Source organism: Tiliqua scincoides, chromosome 3 (genome assembly GCF_035046505.1).
Source record: "Tiliqua scincoides isolate rTilSci1 chromosome 3, rTilSci1.hap2, whole genome shotgun sequence".
In the NCBI taxonomy this organism is placed as follows: Eukaryota; Metazoa; Chordata; class Lepidosauria; order Squamata; family Scincidae; genus Tiliqua; species Tiliqua scincoides.
In genome coordinates, this window is record NC_089823.1 from 160131958 (window position 1) to 160155448 (window position 23491).

At 46.1% G+C, this 23491-nt stretch overlaps 1 protein-coding gene across 1 annotated transcript in view; it reads left to right on the plus strand.

The window, feature by feature from the left end:
* The first annotated feature begins 11823 nt into the window (after positions 1-11823).
* The window catches only part of LOC136644660 (lipase member M-like), a 29973-nt gene continuing 18305 nt past the window's right edge, over positions 11824-23491 (plus strand). Inside the window, exons 1-4 of the mRNA XM_066620703.1 lie at positions 11824-11925; positions 13676-13793; positions 18646-18844; positions 21862-21971. Coding sequence (XP_066476800.1) covers positions 11824-11925; positions 13676-13793; positions 18646-18844; positions 21862-21971 — 529 coding nt within the window. The remainder of the gene's footprint in view (positions 11926-13675; positions 13794-18645; positions 18845-21861; positions 21972-23491) is intronic.

The window sequence follows — 23491 nt, forward strand, 5'->3', positions numbered from 1 at the left end:
TTGTGGGGCTACTCCCTTTATCCTGGGGAAGGGGACAAAAGTCTCCCGAGGTGCCACCAGTGGCTGTCGTGAGTGAGCAGGATGTGGCGGCAGTTGTTTTCGGTTCTGCTGCAACTGTACACCCCGAGGGCTCAGGATTGGGCTCTCAGTCCTGTAAACCTGCTATCATATCATCTATCTCTGAAACATTAGATGTCAGAATGTTTTTGTTATTGAATGTTGAATCAATCCTTCAAAGGCTGCCCATCTGCAACAAGTTGCAACATTTTGTCAGACTGCTGCCAAAATTGTAGAGATTGTGATCTGAAAGCTATTAACAAAGCAAGGAGTTTATCCAGATCTCCAGTGGGAGAATTTAACAACAGTAGAAGGAGGAGCAGGCTTATCCTTTTTAGAGCACAGTCCTGAGATTGCGCTGGGTCACCATATATCCCTTAATCAGAAGAAAGAAGGTCTAAATCTGAGCATATGAAATGAAATGATAAAAACAGCACTGAAAGAGTTTCAACTATGCTGGGGTGGCCATCCTTTCAACTTTAGGGCTCCTGGACCTTTAACAATTGTGTAGAGAAGGGAATTTCAGCAGGTGCAACTTGTCATTTCACATATCTCACAGATGAGAAGCTGCACCTACTGAAATTGCCTGCTCTACACAATTCTGCAACATCAGAGATCCAAACGCTACCAGAGAAGAGAGGCAAGGTAAGAAAGGACTTTTCTGCGATTCATTTCTTAATTTAATTAGGTAGTGTTAAGCTTTGTTTTGGAATATTTTCTTAACAGCTTTTATTTTTATGTGGTCCCATTGACAAGGAGGTTATTAGTATTTAATAAAGTATATTTTAGTAAGAGTGACAGCACAATCCTATTCAAGTCCCTCAATGAGACCTACTCCCAGGGAAACACATAAGACTGTAGTCTAAGACAGGGTTACTTTCACGGATTAAACAAGGTTTGAGATCACAATTAAATGCTCACTTTCTTCTGAAATTGGTAGGATTTAGTCAGTATTTAGCAAAGTGAGAAGAAAACCTTGTTTAAGGTTAGGCTGCACTTACGAGAACAATTTGCCAGACAGCGTGTTTATTGGTTTTCATTTGGTGGCCTGTTCCACCAGTACGGCAATATTTAGGGTCACCTGTGCAAGAGGTCACCTGTGCCTTTTGTGCTTGTATGGTCTTGGATGCCAAAAAAAGGTGAATGGAGACACTATTCAAAGTAACAAGGTTGTGTGAGGAAAGCCTGGACCTGCTTCAGCTTCCAGAATCTCTCTTTTAACCTCATTAACCAACATAAAACAATTCAGACATTAGTAGGTCTTAGGTGAGGGGGTCTCCAAACTGCGGCCTGTGGGCCGGTTGTAGCCCCAGGGGACCCCCAATCTGGCCCGCATGGAGCCCTTGGTCTCCGAGAAGCCTCTGGCCTGGTAGAGACCTCCACCTGCACTCGCTGGCCTGATGCAACTACTATCTGCGCAAGGGCTGAGTGCTTTAACCTTTGTGCAAGCCACGGGCTGAAAGTCCAACCTCTTGTGAGACCTGCAGAGCTGCAAGCGGGCGGGAGAGCAGCACGGGGGAGCTCTAACAAGGTTGCTGCTTCACACCCTCCGCCATTGCTGCCCACGTGCTCGCCTGCAGGGCTGCAGCCAGTGAGCCCATCGACCAAGCAGGAGCCGGAGAGCAGCACAAGGGAGCCCTCCAACGCAGCACCTCCATGTATCTCCCCACATGTGCAGCATTTCTCCCTGGGCAGGAGGTGTGCTTTCCAGCTTCTTTCACTCCCCTTCCCCCCCTTCTGGATTTGTCTCCCGGTTTGATGAAATGAAATTCCATGAGTTTTTATCAAAGAAGAATATCAGTGTTAAAGTTCTCATGCATTTTGTGTGAAAGTCCTTAAGTTCTTGTGTCCTCTCTAGTGTATCATAAGCTTAGTAAAATTCATTCATTCAAGTTCCATCTCTGATATATTTATGTAAATTTATTCAAATTTTGATTATAAATTAATTCTTCTTTCCCCCCAGCCCCCAAAACAGTGTCAAAGAGATGATGTGGCCCTTCTGCCAAAAAGTTTGGAGATCCCTGTCTTAGGTCATCATAGAGATGTTCTTAGGAATGGTACAATTAAGTGAACAAAATACTTCTGTATCATTTTTTAAAAAATATATCCATGTTTGGAATTGTTTATAAAATATGTCATGACCTTCAGGTACATTTAAAACAGGAGTGGGGAAACATTGGCTGTGGAATTCACATTTAAAAGGACCATATAGCCCCCAACTTCTCACTCTGTAAGATAATCTAAATACATGTGTACAATGGGCCCTCATTATCCATGGGGAGGTGGTTTCAGAACCCCAATGGATGAGGAATTCTGTGCATACTCAAGTCCCTGACCTAGAAACAGGAGAGCCCAACAGTGTGCTGACTGCCTCAAACATTTCTGGCCAATGTTGTATATATGCAACAGAGCTCAAATGTGAAATGGGTTAAGTTGGACAAGAAACCCCACCACATCTTCAGTTGTGGCCCATATCAAAACAGAACCTGAAGGCTGAAAACTCCCCAACTTTGCTAGCATACCTGTTTGGCCCATTGTAAAGAAGGCTTGGGCTGCCCACATGGTCTTATGCACCTTGGCAAGTCATAACTAGGGCATCTTGGGATCAGGATCCCATGTGCTGCAGGCACCAACTCCCAGAAATGCTCTTCCTGAAAATGAGAAGGACCATTGGCATTGCATTTGCTATGCTAGGAATGTACCAAACAACAAACTGTGATTACGCGAACACAGTGGCGCAAAAACCCTAACAAGACACCAGGTCATGTGACGTGTTTCCTGGTTGACCACAGCTTGTTGATCAAACCAGAAGCAGGTCGAAGCATTGCTGAAATCATGCTCCCACATGTGCACAGCCACAACAGGAAAAACTCCAAATAGGTGAGGTCAGTCATCAAACCCTGACACAACCAATGCATAGGCCAGCATGCTGAACACCAGTGCCATCTAAAGTAGATTCCACAACCAATGCCCCCAGCTGCCTCAGAGTGGACAGGCTTCAAGGAGACATTTTGTCCTCCAAAACACAGCCCATTAAAATTTTGTAAAAAGGACAGCCAAGTCCTCCTTCCTACTTTGGAAAACCCAAATGTGATGGTAGGGCTTTGAAACACCAGCCATAGCATCACATAAGAACATAAGAACAGCCCCACTGGATCAGGCCATAGGCCCATCTAGTCCAGCTTTCTGTATCTCACAGCGGACCACCAAATGCCCAAGGGAGCACACCAGAACAAGAGACCTCATCCTGGTGCCCTCCCTTGCATCTGACATAGCCCATTTCTAAAATCAGGAGGTTGCACATGCACATCATGGCTTGTAACCCGTAATGGATTTTTCCTCCAGAAACTTGTCCAATCTCCTTTTAAAGGCCAGATGCCATCACCACCTCCTGTGGCAAGGAGTTCCACAGACCAACCACACACTGAGTTAAGAAATATTTTCTTTTGTCTGTTCTAACTCTCCCAACACTCAATTTTAGTGGATGTCCCCTGGTTCTTCTGTTATGTGAGAGTGTAAAGAGCATCTCTCTATCCACTTTATCCTTCCCATGCATAATTTTCTATGTTTCAATCATGTCCCCCCTCAGGTGTCTCTTTTCTAGGCTGAAGAGGCCCAAACACCATAGCCTTTCCTCATAAGGAAGGTGCCCCAGCCCAGTAATCATCTTATTCACTCTTGTTTTGCACTTTTCCATTTCCACTATGTCTTTTTTGAGATGCGGCAATCAGAACTGAACACAATACTCCAGGTGTGGCCTTACCATAGATTTGTACAATGGCATTATAATATTAGCCATTTTGTTCTCAATACTTTTTCTAATGATCCCAAGCATAGAATTAGCCTTCTTCACTGCAGCTGCACATTGGGTCGAAACTTTCATTGACCTGTCCACCACCACCCCAAGATCTCTCTCCTGATCTGTCACAGACAGCTCAGAACCCATCAGCCTATATCTAAAGTTTTGATTTTTTGCCCCAATGTGCATGACTTTACACTTACTGACATTGAAGCGCATCTGCCATTTTGCTGCCCATTCTGCCAGTCTGCAGAGATCCTTCTGGAGCTCCTCACAATCACTTCTGGTCTTCACCACTTGGAAAAGTTTGGTGTCGTCTGCAAACTTAGCCACCTCACTGCTCAACCCTGTCTCCAGGTCATTTATGAAGAGGTTGAAAAGCACTGGTCCCAGGACAGATCCTTGGGGCACATTGCTTTTCACTTCTCTCCATTGTGAAAATTGCCCATTGACACCCACTCTCTGTTTCCTGGACCTCAACCAGTTCTCAATCCACGAGAGGACCTGTCCTCTAATTCCCTGACTGTGGAGTTGTTTTTTTTTTTGTAGCCTTTGGTGAGGGACCATGTCGAACGCCTTCTGAAAGTCCAGATATATAATGTCTACGGGTTCTCCCGCATCCACATGTCTGTTGACCTTTTCAAAGAATTATATAAAGTTCGTGAGGCAAGACTTACCCTTACAGAAGCCATGCTGATTCTCCCTCAGCAAGGCCTGTTCGTCTATGTATTTTGAGATTCTATCTTTGATGAGGCATTCCACCATCTTACCCGGTATAGATGTTAGGCTGACTGGCCTATAGTTTCTGGGTCCCCCCTCTTTCCCTTTTTAAAGATCGGCATGACATTAGCTATCCTCCAATCTTCTGGCACCGTGGCCGTTTTGAGGGACAAGTTGCATATTTTAGTCAAGAGATCAGCAACTTCATTCTTCAATTCCTTAATAACTCTTAGGTGGATGCCATCAGGGCCCGGTGACTTATTGATCTTTAGTTTATCAATGTGGTCTGAAACATCTTCTCTTTTAAGCTCTATCTGACTTAATTCAGTGGTCAGGAGGGGGGGGGCTGTTCGGGCAGCGGTATCTGCCCGAGGTCTTCTGCCGTGAAGACAGATGCAAAGAACTCATTTAATTTCTCTGCCATCTCTAAGTCTCCTTTTATCTCCCCTTTCCCTCCCTCACCATCCTGAGGGCCAACTGCTTCTCTGGTGGGTTTCCTGCTTCTAACGTATTTGAAGAAGCTTTTATTATTCCTCTTAAAGTTGCTGGCCATGTGTTCCTCATAGTCTCTCTTGGCCTCCCATATTACCTTCTTACATTTCTTTTGCCACAGTTTATGTTCCTTTTTATTCTCCTCATTAGGGCTAGACTTCCATTTATGGAAGGAAATTTCCTTGCCCTTCACAGCCTCTCTAACTTGTCTCGTAAGCCATGCGGGCACCCTCCTGGATTTAGGGGAACCCTTCTTTCTTTGTGGTATACACCTCTGCTGGGCCTGTATTACTGTTGTTTTAAGCAGCCTCCATGCACTCTGGAGAGATTGGACTCATTTTACCTTCCCTTTCAACCTCCTTCTAACCAGCCTCCTCATTTGAGGGAAGTCTGCACATCGGAAGTCAGGGGTTTTTGTGAGAGATTTGCCCGGTATTCTTCCCCCGATGTGCATGTCAAAACGGATTGCAGCATGATCACTGTTCCCCAATAGCTCCGTAACATTGACATCTCTAACCAGGTCCTGAGTACTGCACAATATTAAATCCAGAGTCACCTGTCCTCTGGTAGGCTTCATGACTAGCTGCTCTAAGGCACAGTCATTTAGCATGTCAAGGACTTCGGTCTTTTCGTGACCAGAACACAAATTGACCCAGTCTATATGAGGATAATTGAAGTCTCCCATGATTACAACCCTGTCCCTCCTTGTCACCTCTCTGATCTGTTTCCTCATTTCAAGGTCCCCTTCCGATTTTTGGTCTGGAGGATGATAGTACACCTCCAGTATTACATCGCTCCTCAGGTCTGGTAATTTAACCCACAGAGATTCTACGGTGGAGTCGGACCCACCTTCAATCTCTACTTTGCTGGATTCTATCCCTTCCTTAACATAAATGGCCACCCCACCTCCAACACACCCCTCCCTGTCCCTCCTGTAGAGTTTATAGCCTGGGATTGCGGTATTCCACTGATTCTCCGCATTCCACCAGGTTTCCGTTATACCCACTATGTCAATATTTTCCCTTGTCACCAGACATTTCAGTTCTCCCATCTTTGCTTGCAGACTTCGGGCATTTGCATAAAAGCATTTGTACATGGAATGCCCCAGGATGGGCTACTAATTAGCTCCTTTGTCTCCACATCCTCTCATTGTGCCAAACCGACTATCACATTCCATCATGCTACCATTCCCAATTTCTTCTCCTACTCTGCCTTTGTCTTGTTGTTCTCTAATCTCCCCATCCTCGTCCCATAGGGATGAGGAGTCCCGAACTGGATGCTCCTTGGCTCCTGTTGGCCTTCCCCCAGGGATCAGTTTAGAAGCTGCTCTGCCACCTTTTTAATGTTATGCACCAGCAATCTGCTTCCATTCTGGTTCAAGTGAAGCCTGTCCCTCTTGTACAGGCCCCGCTTGTCCCAAAACATTCCCCAGTGCCTAACAAATCTAAACCCCTCCTCCCTACACCACTGTCTCATTCACGCATTCCTGATCTCCACCTTCTAGCTGGTCCTGCACGTGGAACAGGTAGCACTTCTGAGAATGCTACCTTTGAGGTCCTGGCTTTCACCTTCCTACCTAATAGCCTAAATTTTGCCTCCAGGACCTCCCGGCCACACTTGCCCATGTTGTTGGTGCCGACATGCACCACAACTGCTACCTCCTCCCCAGCACTGTCTACCAGCCTGTCTAGACGAGAAGTGAGGTCCGCAACCTTCGCACCAGGCAGGCAAGTCGCCATGCAGTCCTCACATCCGTCGCAAACCCCCCCTCTATGTTTCTAATAATCAAATCCCCCACTACAAGAAGCCCCCAACCCCCCACCCGCCGAGGAGTATCCTGAGTGCGTTCAGATACGGGCCCGTCCCCTGGAGAAGGGGTCCCCCCTAGGGGATTGTTTCCCTCCTCTCCAGGAAGACGTCCTCCAGCCCCGAGACTTTCCACACGGGCAGCTGAGGAGCTGCATGCCTGAGGTTGCCACCTGCATGCCTGAGGTTGCATGCCTGAGGTGGCACAGGAAAGCATGCCCAGGCACAAGTAACCTGCAGGCCAAACTCACGTGCCCTGCCAACTCCTGTAGTTTCAAAAGACTAATCTTGTGTGCTGACAGGCAGTCTTGAACATGTGCCATCACGTATTAGGGTGATAATGCAGAGACGCCAACAGCACCTGCTGCATCCTGCAGGGGAGTTTCACCATCTGGAGGCCTTTTTAGGGCCAAAGAAACTTTTGCTGCCCTTTCCTCTCACTAAATACCTGCCAGGCTGATGGGTCTATTCAAACCTGCACCAGCTATATTACTAGCTCAAGTATGCATGAACCCGTGAAGGTAGATCAAGCCCAGAAAGGGAATTTGAATTTGACGGATGCTGCTGCCACCAAACCTTTGATTCCCCCTCCTTCTCACCCTGTTCCTCCCACCTCTACCCCATTCCACCCACTTCCCATCTCCCATTTCCTGCACAATCCTATCTGGGGTGGTAGGCATCCTCAGTACACCTACACAGGGATGGATGCGAGACAGAGGCTTGGGATGACTGCAATTTATTGAACTAGTAAAAATAACCTGCAGCAGGGAAAGATTAAGCTAGTGACAACCCCAAAGCATCTGGCCACTAGGAGCTTGGGGGGAAATGGCACTGGCTGTTTACCTCGCCCCAGACCACACGGACTTGACAAGCTGACTCCAGACATCACCCTATCAGAGACAGGGTGAACCTATCTTAGCCAACCCCAAGGGCTCGAGGCAGCTGGCCAGCACTGACCCACACAGGCTAAGCCATGAGCTGGCCCTTGCTTAACCAGCCAGGGGGCTCGCCAGCCAGCCTCACCAACCTGAACAAGTGTTGTCAGAGTGGTCCTGGCTCATCCCCTGACCTTGCTTACCTCAGCATGCATGCCACCCCCATTCCTGGCTACCCAGGCAGCATGCCACCTGCCCCACTCAGGGAAGTCTTTAAATAACTACAACACCATGCCCAAATGCTAGTCTAGGGTAGGGGAAAAACCAATAACCAAGGCCAATCAGGTTACCAGCCAAAAATTCCTACCCAGCCCCCACATGGAGCGACCAGCTAGAGTCAGACTGGACATAGGGTGAGTAGGCGGGGCTTGATGTAAAGATGAACTGAAGTCGGGGAGACCTCGCTGTCCCCAGTAACAGCCATGCCATGCCCCCAATTGATCTGGCAGCCAATGGGTTGCCTCGATTTTACTGCCTCTCTCCCGAACACATCCAGGGAGGCTGGGAAAACAGCACCAGGGCTCTAGGTGCCATAGTGCAATTCTCTAAGACAAATACTTGGCAGTCTCTTTATAGGGATACATAGTCAGAATGCTACACAATACACTGAGTATAATTGGGCTGGGCCACTTTTCCAACAGCTATCTCAGTGGAACTCCCCTCTGGCCACTTGGTGCTGGTCTCTGACTTCGAAGCAAGATATACTTGGGTGTCACTGGCCATACACCCTGCTGGAGGTGTGGATTTACTGGCATGGCTGCCAGGAAAATTACGCTTCATTAAAGTCTCAACAGACTCAAGGAGGTTGAACCCCCTGGCTGGATGCAGCCGCCCCATTGGTCAGATGAGCCAAGGGTCAAGTAACCTGACTACAGGTCAGGACACCAGGTAGGGGGGCCCACACCCAAGGAGTCTGAGAGGTGTCCTGATCAGTATTCAAAACAGCCAGTGGCAGGCACTCAGCTCTCGTGTGTTCCCCAATACACCCTCAGAGGGGAAAGGCTCACATTCAAGCTCACCTCTGGACATCACAAGGTGATGACTCAAGACTCCAAAATATTAGTTTGTTGAACCACAGGCTTCCTGACAGATATCTGTACATCCTGGGTGAGATCCTGCACTGGCACAAATGTCTTTTCAGTGGTGGCCAACCTGGGAATGAAAGTTGGGAGAAGTTTAGATTCTGCAGGCTTACTCAAAACACAGCTGCTCTGCCCGGCAGTGCCAGAATCTTCATCCATGACATCAGCATCAGTTTTCTTAGCCATCTGGGTGCGCTCAACAACCTGTAGCTTTGTAGTGAGGTCATGTATGGAACCAGTATTTCCAAATGACAATTCAGGGTGAAGGTCCCTCTTAGGAAGCAGCTGGATCTTGGTCCTAGACTTCTGAGGTCACTTGAGCATCTCTGGATCTAACTGCAAAAAACAGAATCCAAACAGCACCTTGAGCTGTTAAAGGCTGTTGCAGAGCAAAATCTTTCCCCTTTGGTTATATATAGATGAGAGTTGGGTAGGGGAAAGGGGACTGTGTCCCCCAGAGGCTTTTGAGGTGGTGATTCCTTCTTCTTGGTATAGGTTGGGAAAGATGGAAGGTTGGGTAATGGGGAGAGGATGAGATCTTCTTCCCTTTTGAAGTAGGTTTGGAATGGCTGTGGTTAACACCCTCCCAGTGAAATAATTAGCCCAGCAGCAGTATCTGGCAGCTACTGCCTTGTGAACAGAAAGTTAGCTAATGCAGAGGGCTGTTATCAGATGGGAGCAGCAAGGCATGAAGGGCATCAATCCTGAGGAGATGCCTGGAAGAATTCTAGGACACACACGAGATACCTACATGCCATGGAGACAAAGGGCAGGTCATGAATCAGCAAGTATTAGGATCAAATTTGATTGGATAGAGAGAGTCCATCTTTCTAGGGCAGGAGGTCTGGTCTAGAGAGTGGAGCCTCCATTTTGCCTGAAGATAACATCCGCAGGTCGCCAGTTCGAGGCCACCGGCACCATGCGAACTTGAAGCAGCTGACAAGCTGAGCCGAGTTATTCCATCTGCTCTGAGCGTGGGAGGATGGAGGCCAGAATGTTGCAACCAGATCAGAAAGAAACATCTGAATGTTGTGGTTTCTTGAAAGATAGAAACCTTCTTTCAAATTGTAAAAATCTCTATGGGGATTTAATTAGCCTGCCTATGTAAACCGCCTTGAATAAAGTCCGAGGAGAAATCTGAGGACCAAGAAAGGAGGTATAGAAATACCTGTATCATCATCATCATCCTCATCATCATCATCATCATCATCATCATCTTTGCTGCTCCTGGCCACACTTGCTGGTGGATGTACTGCCTGGTGGAAGAAGGGGTAATGCACAGAAGCTGTTTTGTAAGTGCAGGCAGGTAAGCAGACCACCAAGGAAGTGGGTAGGAAGGGTGGGTGGTCGCCTGAGGGGTTGGCAGCAGACCTTGTGGAAAGTGCCCATTGCCTGGATCCCAACCCTCCCCTCAAGAGAGGACAAAGACCATAATTCTCTCAACTTTGAATAAAACCATATGTGTAGCGCAATCCTAACTAGGACTCAGACTGGTGCAAATCCCTTGCGCCAGCCTAAGAGTTAGGGTGCCATAAAGCACAATTGCGCCTCCTCTAGAGCAAGCCGTGCCAGTGCACAGAGGTGCCCTGACACAAGGAAGCTGCATCTAGCCTCCCTGGTGGCTTATGGGGCAAGCCTTGTGTCAGCCTAGCTCAGCCGATGCAAGGCTCTGGGGTGGGTGGGGAGGAGGTGAGAGGGAGGCTTTCTGGGGCCGGGGGAGGGCGGGCAGTGGGCAGTGGGCAGCAGATGGGCGAGCGGGGAAAAGAAGGCAGGGCTGGGATCCAGCTATTATGCTGGATCCCAAACCTCATTCCTGAGCAGCATGGAGTGACTCCAAGCCGCTCCCCTCTCCTCAGAGTTGTGCCACCTCAGGAGGTGGCGCAGGTCCGAGGAGACCCGTAGGGGCTGCAGTGGCTTGCCTGGGGGTAAGGGGTTCCCCTTACTTTCGGCTGAGCCACTGTGGAGCCCTATCTTGTGCTGGGTACAGAGCAACCCTCCTGGCTTTCCTGTTCCAGTGCAAGATCAAATTGTGTCCTTTACAGGACACAGGGAGCTTTACAGGATCTAATTTACAAGGAAGACACATTTACAAACATCAGAGCAACATGGACAGAAGAGTGGAGACACTGAGTGTAAATGGTTTTTGGCCTCCAGTGCTTGGCATCCGGGACTTTAAGATCAATAGGGAACTGAGGTGGCATAAAAAGTACTTGGGACTTTCAGAATAGGAGCAAACTTTTTAGAAGTCAGCAATTAATCCGTGGAACTTCTTGCCACAGGATGTGGTGATGGCATCTGGCCTAGATTCCTTTAAAACAGGACTGGACAAATTTCTGGAGGAAAAGTTCATCATAGGTTACAAGCCATGTTGGGTATGTGCAACCTCCTGATTTTAGAAGTAGGGTACCTCAGAATGCCACATGCAAGGGAAGGCACCAGGATGCAGGTCTCTTGTTGTCAGATGTCCTGAGGCATCTGGTGGGTCACTGTGAGATACAGGAAGCTGGACTAGATGGGCCTTTGACCTGATTCCACAGGGTTTTTCTTATGTCTAATTCTCAAAACAGATATTTTCATAGGCTAGACACTATATCAGGGGTGTCAAACATAAGTTCCGTGAGCTGGATGCAGCCCCCAGAAGCAGTTTATCAGGCTCCTTTCATAATTGGGCTCTCCCAGCATGATAATTGAGCTCTCTCATATCTTGAAAAGATGATCCAGATATGCACTTTTCCTCTTTTGTCATTTGCACCTAATGAGTTTCTACGTGAGAGCAAAGTGCTTATTTCTGGCCATCATCTGCTTAATGCTGTCACTTCTGGCCCTCAGCAGACACCATGAATGCTGACTTCAGCCCTCTGTATGAAACAGGTTTGACACCGCTGCACTACATCCTTTTGAAATTACTGACATGATCTTTTACAGGTTTACAATGTGGCTGTTTATGGTGGTAGCATGCTTGATCCAACAGTCTGCAAATACAGAAGAGTTGATAACAAAAAGACACCTGAATCCTCAAGGATTTATGAATATTGTAAGTTACTTCTTCAGATGCATTTTGAAATAGTAAGTTGTGCTATCATAGTGGAATCTCACAATATTCATTGGAACCAGTTTTACGGATGCTTCGCAGGAGGATCTTCATCCGTGCTCAGGTTATCCCAAAGTGGCAAGTCCTTCAGGAAGTGCTTGACTCAAGTCTTCCTTCCACATTTCTAGGATCCGGCGAACTCACAGAGCTTGAATTCATGCGTAGAACCATAGACAGGGCTCAGCTGTATGGGCCACACACATTTTGTTTCTCGTGACCATCCATTCTTGTGCAGCGGTTCACCATACTGATGAACTAGGCAGTATTCCTTACACTATTATGGACCAGTATTCCTTATACTACTGTGGACCATTATTCTTTCAGTTGCTTATGGTGGCCTGGACAAGACCAGAATCACTCAGCAGGGCAATGGTCATTCTCAGCAATCAAATGGTAATGGGAGTTCAACAAGTGAAGGTAGTCTGGTGGCTGCAAATTTATAGTGGGCCTCTACAGGGCTCCCCAAGCCTCAACTGTGAAAAAAACAAAAAAAAGGACACTTCAGGTTTTGCAACAAAAACTGGAAGTGCCAGTTTTTTGTTGTTTTTTTTCCACAATTACAGAGGCTTGGGGAGCCCTGCAGGGGGCTCCCCAGACTACCTGGACCTACCAAGATTCCACAATTGGCTGGAGCCAACTTAAAAAAAATAAAACTCTCCTGTCCCTGGCAACAGTGCAATCCTGGAGATCATGTTGCTGCCTTCCCCCCCCCCCCCTCCATGCTGCTTAAAGGAGCAGGGATAAATGCTTCCCTGGCTGGTGGGTCATAACCCCCCAGTTTGAAAACCACTGATCAAGAGTGTTAGGCCCTGATAGGACTGGACTGTAAGACACGTTAGTAATGTTAACTATGCCTCCAAATTTTAGAATCCTATTTTTATTGAGCATTGATGCCCCATTCAATTACTAGCGACAGCTTAACAGGAAGAAGGTGTTAATGCTAGACAGTTGATAGATAACAGGTTATTATTTCCTGTCACTTCTTTCTTTATGAGAACTTTGGTCTAGTCAAGTTACTTAGCAGTACTCATGGATACTTTCAGGCAGTATTGGGAACTCGAGTCAGGTGACTTGGACTCCAGTCGTGAAAATACGTGATTTTGGGTTACTCTGTGACTTGTGAGTCGCACACGTGGAAGACTCCGAAAAAGACTTGAGTCAGGGCCCCCCTGACGCGGCACCCATTCCCATGTGTGCTGACTCAAGTCTGCCTGTGTCTGGGGGTGCTTGTTTAGGGTCACTAAAAGGTGACTCAGAGACTCAGAAAGTGCCCCTGTTATGAGTCTTTTCCAAGACAAATCATGGGGGGTGGTGACTCGGCAATTCGACTTGAGTCAAGCCACACTGGGTTTTCTCATCCCTGCTTTCAGGCAGCAGCAACACTGCACCCTGGGACAAAGGTCCACAACGGCGCCCCAACACGGGATGCCACTGCCCCCAGGCACAAGTCTGCTCTTGCACCAGAATGTGTTGGGGAAGCTTCCTGAAGTTTCCCCAATGCTTTAAACTGTGCTTCCAGCAAACCAGAATCACAGTTTCTGACCCCCTCGGGAGTCTCAGAGAGGCTTCCGCGTGGTCCTAAAGTTGTGGGAGACCCAATGCCCAATGCCCAGGCATTAGCCCCATTAAGTGAATGGCAGGTCTGCCACAGACCCGCCACTTTCAGGGTTAACATCTTTATTTTCCCTTGCAGAGTGAAATTATTGACTATTGGGGATACCCTAGTGAACGGTATGAAATCATGACAGCTGATGGCTATTATCTACAAGTAAACAGAATTCCTTATGGAGTGCACAGTCCTGGAAAGACAGGTATTTTATAATGAAATGCCTGTGTTTTGTATGATTGTTTGAGTGTACCATTATGTTTGATCTGCTATTATTTCCCAGTGAGGGGAAGAGCAGCTGCAAGAGTCACTCCTCTTCTGCCTGCAGCCTCTCTCTCTCTCGCTCTCTCTCTCTCTCCCCCCCCCCCGTGTTGTGGTTTCAGTTTTGTCCGAATGGGAGGATGCGAAGGGGAGTGACTGAGAGAAGTTTCGTCATGCAAAAAAGGATTGCAGTCTTGTGAACCACTGCTGGTTCCCTTTCTCCTCCTGTGATTCTCTTATTGGGACAGATGAGCATATAATCTATGTTCATGGAAATGAAAATCCCATTCAGAATAACTGCAGGGCAGTAGCTTCCCTCAGTAAGATTTCACATCACTGCAGCTTGTGAGAGACTTGCAGCTTGTGAGCACCCCTGAATCTTAGCTGTGCTTGTCTGAGCTTTGCTCGTGCTGGCAATTGTATTTGTTTTTCATGGAGTTGTCAATGTTATGAAGTAGATAAAAGTTAGGTGATTTGTACTGTCTGATCGTCTGCTGGGCAGCCCAGTCCTATCCCTGGTGGTTCTGCTGAAGTTGCTGGAGTTCTCCTCGGGGAAAGTCCCAAGTCTTGCAATGGGGCTTCTCAAGTCTGTGCCAGCTCTTTTGCATGGCTTCGCCAATTTCACCCTACCCCGTGAAATTGGGGCAATGTAAGTAAGTGTATCCACTTACTTACATTCTATCCACTCCCCACCTCTCACTGCCCGAAAAGTACTCGCTAGCAGGTGCTTCAAGGGTACTGTCTGGCCCTCCAAGCAGCACTGAGTCTCAGTGCCTACAGCCCCTCCTCTCTGGTGCCTTACAGCTCTTTTGTTGACGCCCAATTCCAGGGCTGGAGATCAGCAACAACGGTAATGGAGTTCAGTATTGGGCCCTGAATGTCCTATTCAGCCTTCCAAGTGGCAGTCGACAAGGCAAGGCAGTCAAGCCTAGGAGAGCTCGGAGAGCTCTGAGCTCTTGCTCTAATAAGGTTCAGAAAAGAAATGCAGTCTAAGTGGGATGGAGTGCTTTAGTACTTTGCCCCACCATGAATTTGAGTCCAATCTTTGATCACCTGGATACTATTTCAAGTAGGGGGAAAACGTCCACTGGTTTTCCCTCCTTTCCCTTACTCACCTTGGACCTGTGCCAGCAATGTAGCTGATGCAGATCTAAGGTGATCCCATTGGGCAAATAGAAGCTTACCCCTGGGCATGGGAACAAATGTTTCTCCAAGGCTCCTGTTACTGCCCCCAGCACAGGATGCAGCACATTGTATTGGCAGGGGAGATTTACTCTGGATTTTAAGAACATAAGAACAGCCCCACTGGATCAGGCCATAGGCCCATCTAGTCCAGCTTCCTGTATCTCACAGCGGCCCACCAAATGCCCCAGGGAGCACACCTGATAACAAGAGACCTGCATCCTGACACAGCCCATTTCTAAAATCAGGAGGTGGCACATACACATCATGGCTTGTAATCTGTAATGGATTTTTCCTCCTGAAACTTGTCCAATTCCATTTTAAAGGCATGCAGGTCAGATGCCGTCGTCACCACATCCTGTGGCAAGGAGTTCCACAGACCAACCACATGCTGAGTAAAGAAATATTTTCTTTTGTCTGTCCTAACTCTCCCAACATTCAATTTTAGTGGATGTCCCCTGGTTCTGGTGTTATGTGAGAGTATAAAGAGCATCTCTATATCCTTCCCATGCATAATTTTGTATATCTCAATTATGTCCCCCCTCAGGCGTCTCTTTTCTAGGCTGAAGAGGCCCAAACGCCGTAGCCTTTCCTCATAAGGAAGATGCCCCAGCCCAGCAATCATCTTAGTTGCCCTCTTTTGCACCTTTTCCATTTCCAATATATCCTTTTTGAGATGCGGCGACCAGAACTGGACACAATACTCCAGGTGTGGCCTTACCATAGATTTGTACAACAGCATTATAATATTAGCTGTTTTGTTCTCAATACGTTTTCTAATTATCCCAAGCATAGAATTTACTGCTGCCACACATTGGGTCGACACTTTCATTGATTTGTCCACCACCACCCCAATATATCTCTCCTGATCTGTCACAGACAGTTCAGAACCCATTAGCCTATATGTGAAGTTTTGATTTTTTGCCCCAATGTGCATGACTTAACACTTACATTGAAATGCATCTGCCATTTTGCTGCCCATTCTGCCAGTTTGGAGAGATCCTTCTGGAGCTCCTCACAATCACTCCTGGTCTTCACCACTCGGAAAAATATGTTGTCATCTGCAAACTTAACCACACCACTGTTCAACCCTGTCTCCAGGTCATTTATGAAGAGGTTGAAGAGTACTTGTCCCAGGACAGATCCTTGGGGCACACCACTTTTCATTTCTCTCCTTTGTGAAAATTGCCCATTGACACCCACTCTCTGTTTCCTGGTCTTCAACCAGGTCTCAATCCAGGAGAGGACCTGCCCTCTAATTCCCTGACTGTGGAGTTTTTTCAGTAGCCTTTGGTGAGGGACCATGTCGAACGCCTTCTGAAAGTCCAGATATATAATGTCCATGGGTTCTCCTGCATCCACATGCCTGGTGACCTTTTCAAAGAATTCAAAAAGGTTTGTGAGGCAAGACTGACCCTTACAGAAGACATGCTGATTCTCCCTCAGTGAGGCCTGTTCATCTATGTGTTTTGAGATTCTATCTTTGATGAGGCATGCTACCATCTTACCCTGTATAGATGTTAGGCTGACCGGCCTATAGTTTCCTGGGTCCCCCCTCTTTCCCTTTTTAAAGATCGGCGTGACATTTGCTATCCTCCAATCCTCTGGCACTGTGGCTGTTTTGAAGGACAAGTTGCATATTTTAGTCAAGAGATCAGCAACTTCATTCTTCAATTCCTTAATAACTCTTGGGTGGATGCCATCAGGGCCTGGTGACTTATTGATCTTTAATTTCTCAATGAGGTCTGAAACATCTTCTCTTTTAACCTCTATCTGACTTTCATTCCTTGGTCAGGAGGGGCCGTTCGGGCAGCGATATCTGCCCAAGGTCTTCTGCTATGAAGACAGATGCAAAGAACTCATTCAATTTCTCTGTCATCTCTAAGTCTCCTTTTATTTCCCCTTTCCCTCCCTTACCATCCAGAGGGCCAACCACTTCTCTGGCGGGTTTCCTGCTTCTAACATATTTGAAGAAAATTTTATTATTCCCCTTAATGCTGCTGGCCATGTGTTCCTCATAGTCTGTCTTGGCCTCCCGTATCACTTTCTTACATTTCTTTTGCCATAGTTTATGTTCCTTTTTATTCTCCTTATTAGGGCAAGACTTCCATTTACGGAAGGAAGTTTCCTTGACCTTTATGGCCTCTCTAACTTGGCTGGTTAGCCATGTGGGCACCCTCCTGGACTTAGTCGAACCCTTCTTCCTTTGCGGGATACAGTTCTGCTGGGCCTCTATTACTGTTGATTTGAGCAACCTCCATGCTCTCTGTAGAGACTGGTCTCTTTTTACCTTCCCTTTCAACCTCCTTCTAAGCAGCCTCCTCATTTGAGGGAAGTCTGCTCGTCGGAAGTCAGGGGTTTTTGTGAGAGATTTGCCCGGAATTCTTCCCCCGATGTGCATGTCAAAACGGATTGCAGCATGATCACTGTTCCCCAATGGCTCCGTAGCATTGACATCTCTAATCAGGTCCTGAGTACTGCACAATATTAAATCCAGAGTCACCTGTCCTCTGGTGGGCTCCATGACTAGCTGCTCTAAGGCACAGTCATTTAGCATGTCAAGGAATTTGGTCTCCTTTTCGTGACCAGAACACAAATTGACCCAGTCTATATGAGGATAATTGAAGTCCCCCATAATTACAACCCTGTCCCTCCTTGTCACCTCCCTGATCTGTTTCCTCATTTCAAGGTCTCCTTCCTGCAGTTTCTGGTCTGCAGGACGATAGTACACCCCCAGCATTACATCACTCCTCAGGCCTGGTAATTTAACCCATAGAGATTCTATGGAGTCGGACCCACCTTCAATCTCTACTTTGCTGGATTCTATCCCTTCCTTAACATAAATGGCCACCCCACCTCCAACACACCCCTCCCTGTCCCTCCTGTAGAGTTTATAGCCTGGGATTGCGGTATCCCACTGATTCTCCACATTCCACCAGGTTTACGTTATGCCCACTATGTCAATATTTTCCCTTGTCATCAGACATTTCAGTTCTCCCATCTTTGCTTGCAGACTTCGGGCATTTGCATAAAAGCATTTGTACATGGAATGCCCCAGGATGGGCTACTAATTAGCTCCTTTGTCTCCACATCCTCTCATTGTGCCAAACCGTCTATCACATCCCATCATGCTACCATTCCCAATTTCTTCTCCTACTCTGCCTTTGTCTTGTTGTTCTCTAATCTCCCCATCCTCGTCCCATAGGGATGAGGAGTCCCGAACCCGATGCCCCTCGGCTCCTGTCAGCCTTCCCCCAGGGATCAGTTTAAAAGCTGCTCTGCCACCTTTTGAATGTTATGCGCCAGCAGTCTGGTTCCATTCTGGTTCAAGTGAAGCCTGTCCCTCTTGTACAGGCCCCGCTTGTCCCAAAACATTCCCCAGTGCCTAAGGAATCTAAACCCCTCCTCCCTACACCACTGTCTCATCCATGCTTTGAGACCCCTGATCTCCGCCTGCCTAGCTGGCTCTGCACGTGGAACAGGTAGCACTTCAGAGAACGCTTTTTTGTGTCCAAGACATCCAAGTCCAGATTACCCCTCCCAGGTGCCACCTTCCTGCAAAGGTAGAATGACTAATCTCAGATCCCACAGTTTCCGCTTTGTTTCTTTTCCAGGGCACAGGCTAGCTGTATTACTGGTACATGGTTTCGTGGCTGAGGGTAGGTCCTGGATTGCAAATCTCCCCAACAACAGTTTGGCTTTCTTCCTAGCAGATGCTGGCTATGATGTCTGGATTCTTAATTGCAGGGGGACCACCTGGTCTAGAAGAGACAAGTATCTGTCTGTTGATCAGGAAGAATTCTGGAATTTCAGGTAAGCTTAGAAAACAGTTCACATATTAGGAAGATGGGAAACAAATCTTGGTGAAAGGGCATCTTTGCCTTCTACCCCTTTGCAGTTTTATTCCATTAGTACAGTAAATGCTGACTCAAATTCTTGCACTGAGCTTATGGTAAACATAGAGACTCATTTCGTACAGTGAACTTTAAGTCAAAAACTTTTCAGAGTTCCCTATAAATAAATATAAATGATCCAAGAAGATCATTGCTGTTTACAAAAACAAACAAAATGGCGAGTGCGTTAACCCCATTGCTTGCTTTCCTGTTGTGAATTCTGAGTCATTGTTGTTATTATCAGTACTTAGAGAGAAACCCATTCCTGCATTGTAGCCAGAATTAACAATTCAAAATCCTGGTTGAAAAATCAAATCAAACAATATGACTTTAAATTCATGGAGGTAGTTTCTTGCTTTGGATATTTAACTTTCAAAGTTACCGTAGTTTCAGTCCATGAAGACTGGGAAAGAGTCTTAAGGGAGCAAGTGCTCATTGACTGCAGTTCTTCCATTCAGCCAGTGGCGTGCAGTCAGAGTAGGCAGAGCCTCAACTAACCCAGCAAGTAAAGAGGAAAAAGAAAAAGGACCCAAAAAGTTTTTTTTAAAAAGCCTTTTGCCTTTCCAAAGCTGCTCCGTTCTGCTCCAGCTCAGTCTGTTTAGTAGTGCTGTTGTTCGGTAGTGCTCAGACCCAGATAAATATGCCTAGGGTTGCACTATAAATCAGTTTTTTCACATAATATATATATTATACTTTTTCTAGATAAAAATCCTTTTTTGATCATGACAACCTTAATTCCTCATAATATTGATAGAAAGGTATTTTAATATCAAACTTCTTTGTAATCAGTCCATCTCTGTTTCTCATGGTTGATATCTTTTTCTGTTTTATCTCAAGTTAGTTCTGCAGTTCATATAACCCTGTAGTGGAAGAAGAGGGGTGAACTTAAAATGTTGTGTTTGCATTGAAAAAGACAAGGCATTTGATACAGATAAAGTGAAAACACCTTTCCTTAGCCCATGGGCAATATATGGTATTTGTGGAGAAAAACAATTCTAATTCTGCAATTCTAGCCTCACTTTCCTGGGAGTAAGTTCCATTGAACACAATAGGACTTACTTCTGAGTAGACCTGCTTAGGATTGTGCCTTAAATCAAGTAGAGTCAGATAGCAGAAGACCCATTTTTTTAAAGGTATAAATGCTTCACACCACAATCCTAAGATTGTATTGAGCTGGCACAAGCCTCCCTGTACTGACTCCAAGTGTCGCAAACATGCTGTAAGGTTTGACCAGGCTTGATCCTCCCTGCACTGGCCAGCACAGGTAAATGTGTGCCGGGTGGCACGGGGGGGGCGGGTTTAAATGGGGTTAAAGGGGCATTTTGAGGCTGGTGGAGGGAGGAAAGGGAGTGGATTGGCACCGGAGGGGGTGGGATTGGTAGCTGTGACCTCCAGAAACCTCATAAGCAGGATAGGATGCAGCCATGAGGCCTGGATATGTCAGCATAGCTTAGAATTTGGCTACCCATAAATGCTCTAAGGGCCCCTATCCTATCCAATTTTTCAGCACTGGTGCAGCTGCAATGTAGCCCCATGGTAAGGGAAAAAATGTTCCCATACCTTGAGGAGGCCTCTGTGACTGCCTCCCCACCACAGGATACAGCACACACCCCATTGGCATGGCTGCACCAGCACTGAAAAATTAGGCCCTAAAGCAGTGCTTTCCAAACTTTTTACCACCGAGACCCACTTTTGAAAATGATAATCTATCACAATGCACTAGTCCAAAAAGAAGAGACCTACAAAGAAATATTTGTATTTATTATTAAACAACGTCCTGTACTCCCAATTTGAATTTATATTTAGTATGTGCATTTAGACATTTGCTCAACTCCTCCCTAGAAATGGAGTTCTAGGACTGTTGCCCCAAAACTCTGCAGTCATTCCAGGTACTCAGATGGCTGAACTGGAGAGCAGGCTGTGTAGTTAGGGATTTCCAGGCCAGACAAAAGGCTGAAACTGGTTTCACACATGATCTGTGTGGCATGCCAGTTACTAGAGAAAATCAGATAATGTGACATTTTAATTTGGGGATATGAAGATGACCTCATGCCACAGGTTTGCATTGCATCTAACAATTTTCTTCTGTAAATTGGGCAACAATGCTTGTAGCTTTTTTTAATGTTTCGAAATCTTTTTCTGATCCACCAACTTAGCTTGCAATCCACTTGCAGTGGTTCTCACACATTTAGCACTGGGACCCACTTCTTAGTATGAGAATCTGTCAGGACCCACCAGAATTTATGTCATGACTGGAAGTGACATCATCAAGCAGGAAAGTTTTTAACAATCCTAGGCTGCAATCTTACCCACATTTACCCAGGAGTAAGTCCCATTAACTATCATTGTTAAAAGTACAGGTCTATAACATCTCCCTAAATGCAGTCATATACCATGGTAGCATCAAGTATAATCTATTAAAAATAAAATATTGGAATGAATGGGGACCCACCTGAAATTGGCTTGCGATTCACCTACTGGGTTCCAACCCACAGTTTGGGAAACACTGCACTGGTGGGTCCCAACCAGTGGGAAGCACTGCACTAAAGATAGAGTGCTTGTTTCTGTTCTCTTTCTGCAGAACAATAAACTTACCACCTTGCCCTGTAAGTAGAAACATTATCAAGCCCTGTTCCAAGTATTCTTATACCAGTGCTACTCAAAGTGGTGGTCCCCAAGCCATCAGCTATCAGTTTGCTGCAAATTTCCAGGAAAGAAAGACACATTAGTAATAATAGGGCACAGATATATTAATGGTCCCTGGAACTTCAGGAAGCAAAATGTTGCCAGTCTCTTGCACATTAAGAAAAAATGGCTGGCCCCCCACATCAGATAGTTTGACAATCACTGCCCTATACTGCCCTATTTGTTTGCATTGCCCTATGTGTGTGTTTTTGGGAAACATCTTAACTCCTTTTTTTAATGTTTGTACTTCAGTTTTCATGAAATGGGGATATATGACGTTCCAGCAACAATAAACTTTATCCTGCAGAAAACAAAGCAGGTTGGGTTATACTACATGGCCCACTCCCAGGGTTCTGCAGCAGGTAAGTTGAGAGGACTAGAATGAAAAGGACTTTCTTCTTAAGTTCTTTTTGAATTCTCAGTTTCCTGGCCATAGGGCACAACACATCTTAGGAAAATATCAGGTTCATATAACCAGTAGAGTTCCAGGGCACCTCACTATGTTTTGCAGGTGCCTCAATGCACTGTGTAAACAGCCACTCCCCCTCTCCTTTGGTGCCATTCCGGGTGGTGAGAGCAAAGCCCATAATGCAGTGGTATTCAAACTTTTCCAGCCAATGGCTCCCTTGACCCCTGTGGCTGTTGGCCATGACTCCGGCTGGAAGTGACATCATTAAACAGGAAGTGGCCAGAAATATTAACTATATTAAATATAATATTAAATATTATATTATTATAATATAATATAATATTAAATATTAAATATATATTAACTATATTAATATTAATTATATTAATCATATAATTAGTTAAATGCAGATCTTAAAAATATATTATTAATATACAGCAATATACATGCTCTATAAATGATCTGCTGCTGATCACTGTTGGAGACAGGATGCTGGAGTAGGTAAATTTTGTCTGGTCCAGGAGGACTCATTTTTTTAAAACTTTGTAAGCATACCAATTGAATTGTTTTATCAAATGAACTTTGTGAACAACCAGTCTGACCAACATTACACACACACACCTCTGTGGACCCCAATCCAACTAGTCATTTCTCCCATTCTCCTTGGATAGGATCGAACCCTTTATTAATTTAATGAAATTAAATTTTTCCAGCAGCTGGTGGGGAAAACAAAAATAGACCATGAAAATAGATCAGAGCTAATAAGGGTTTGGTTAGGAAGCTGATTTGTCTCCTATACTAGGAGATGCACAGCTCAAGCCTATGCATGTCTACCCATTAGAGTCAATGGGGCTTACTCCCAGGAAAGTGTGGACAGGATTGGGCTGGCAATCACTTCATCAATGGCTGATAAGTATTCCCTTCAAATAGCAAGATTCATCACTTTAAAAATACAGCCTTTCCTCTTCAGCCAAACAACAAGATAAATAAATCACTTTAAAAACAGTACCCTTTTTCTGCTCCTGGACAAGTAAAGTGTGTGCTTGTCTCTCTCCACCTTGCCTTTGCCAACTGCATAGAAACAACTTTAAGACTCCTGCTGACTGGTAAAATAGGAAGCGTTTTATTTTGGGAGGGGGAGGAAAGCGGGAAGGTTTGGAGATCGAAAGGGGGGAGTGGAAGAGGGAGGGGGTTGAAAAGAGAGATTTCACTTTGATGAGAAGCGATCCCAGGCTGGGAACTAGGAACCAACCAGACAAGGATCAGCGAGGGTTAAGGACTGCAAGCTGAGCATGCTTGGTACTTGCCAGATGGGGGTTGGAGTCAAAGAGCTTTGGAAACAACATGCAGCTAACACAGAAGGCAGCAGCCTTGGAGTGGAGGGAGAGGAGGGTGGGGCGGCAGCAGCCACTCTCACAGTCACTCTCGGAGGGAGCAGCTGAGCAACTCCCATTTCTTCTGCTTTAAAAAAAT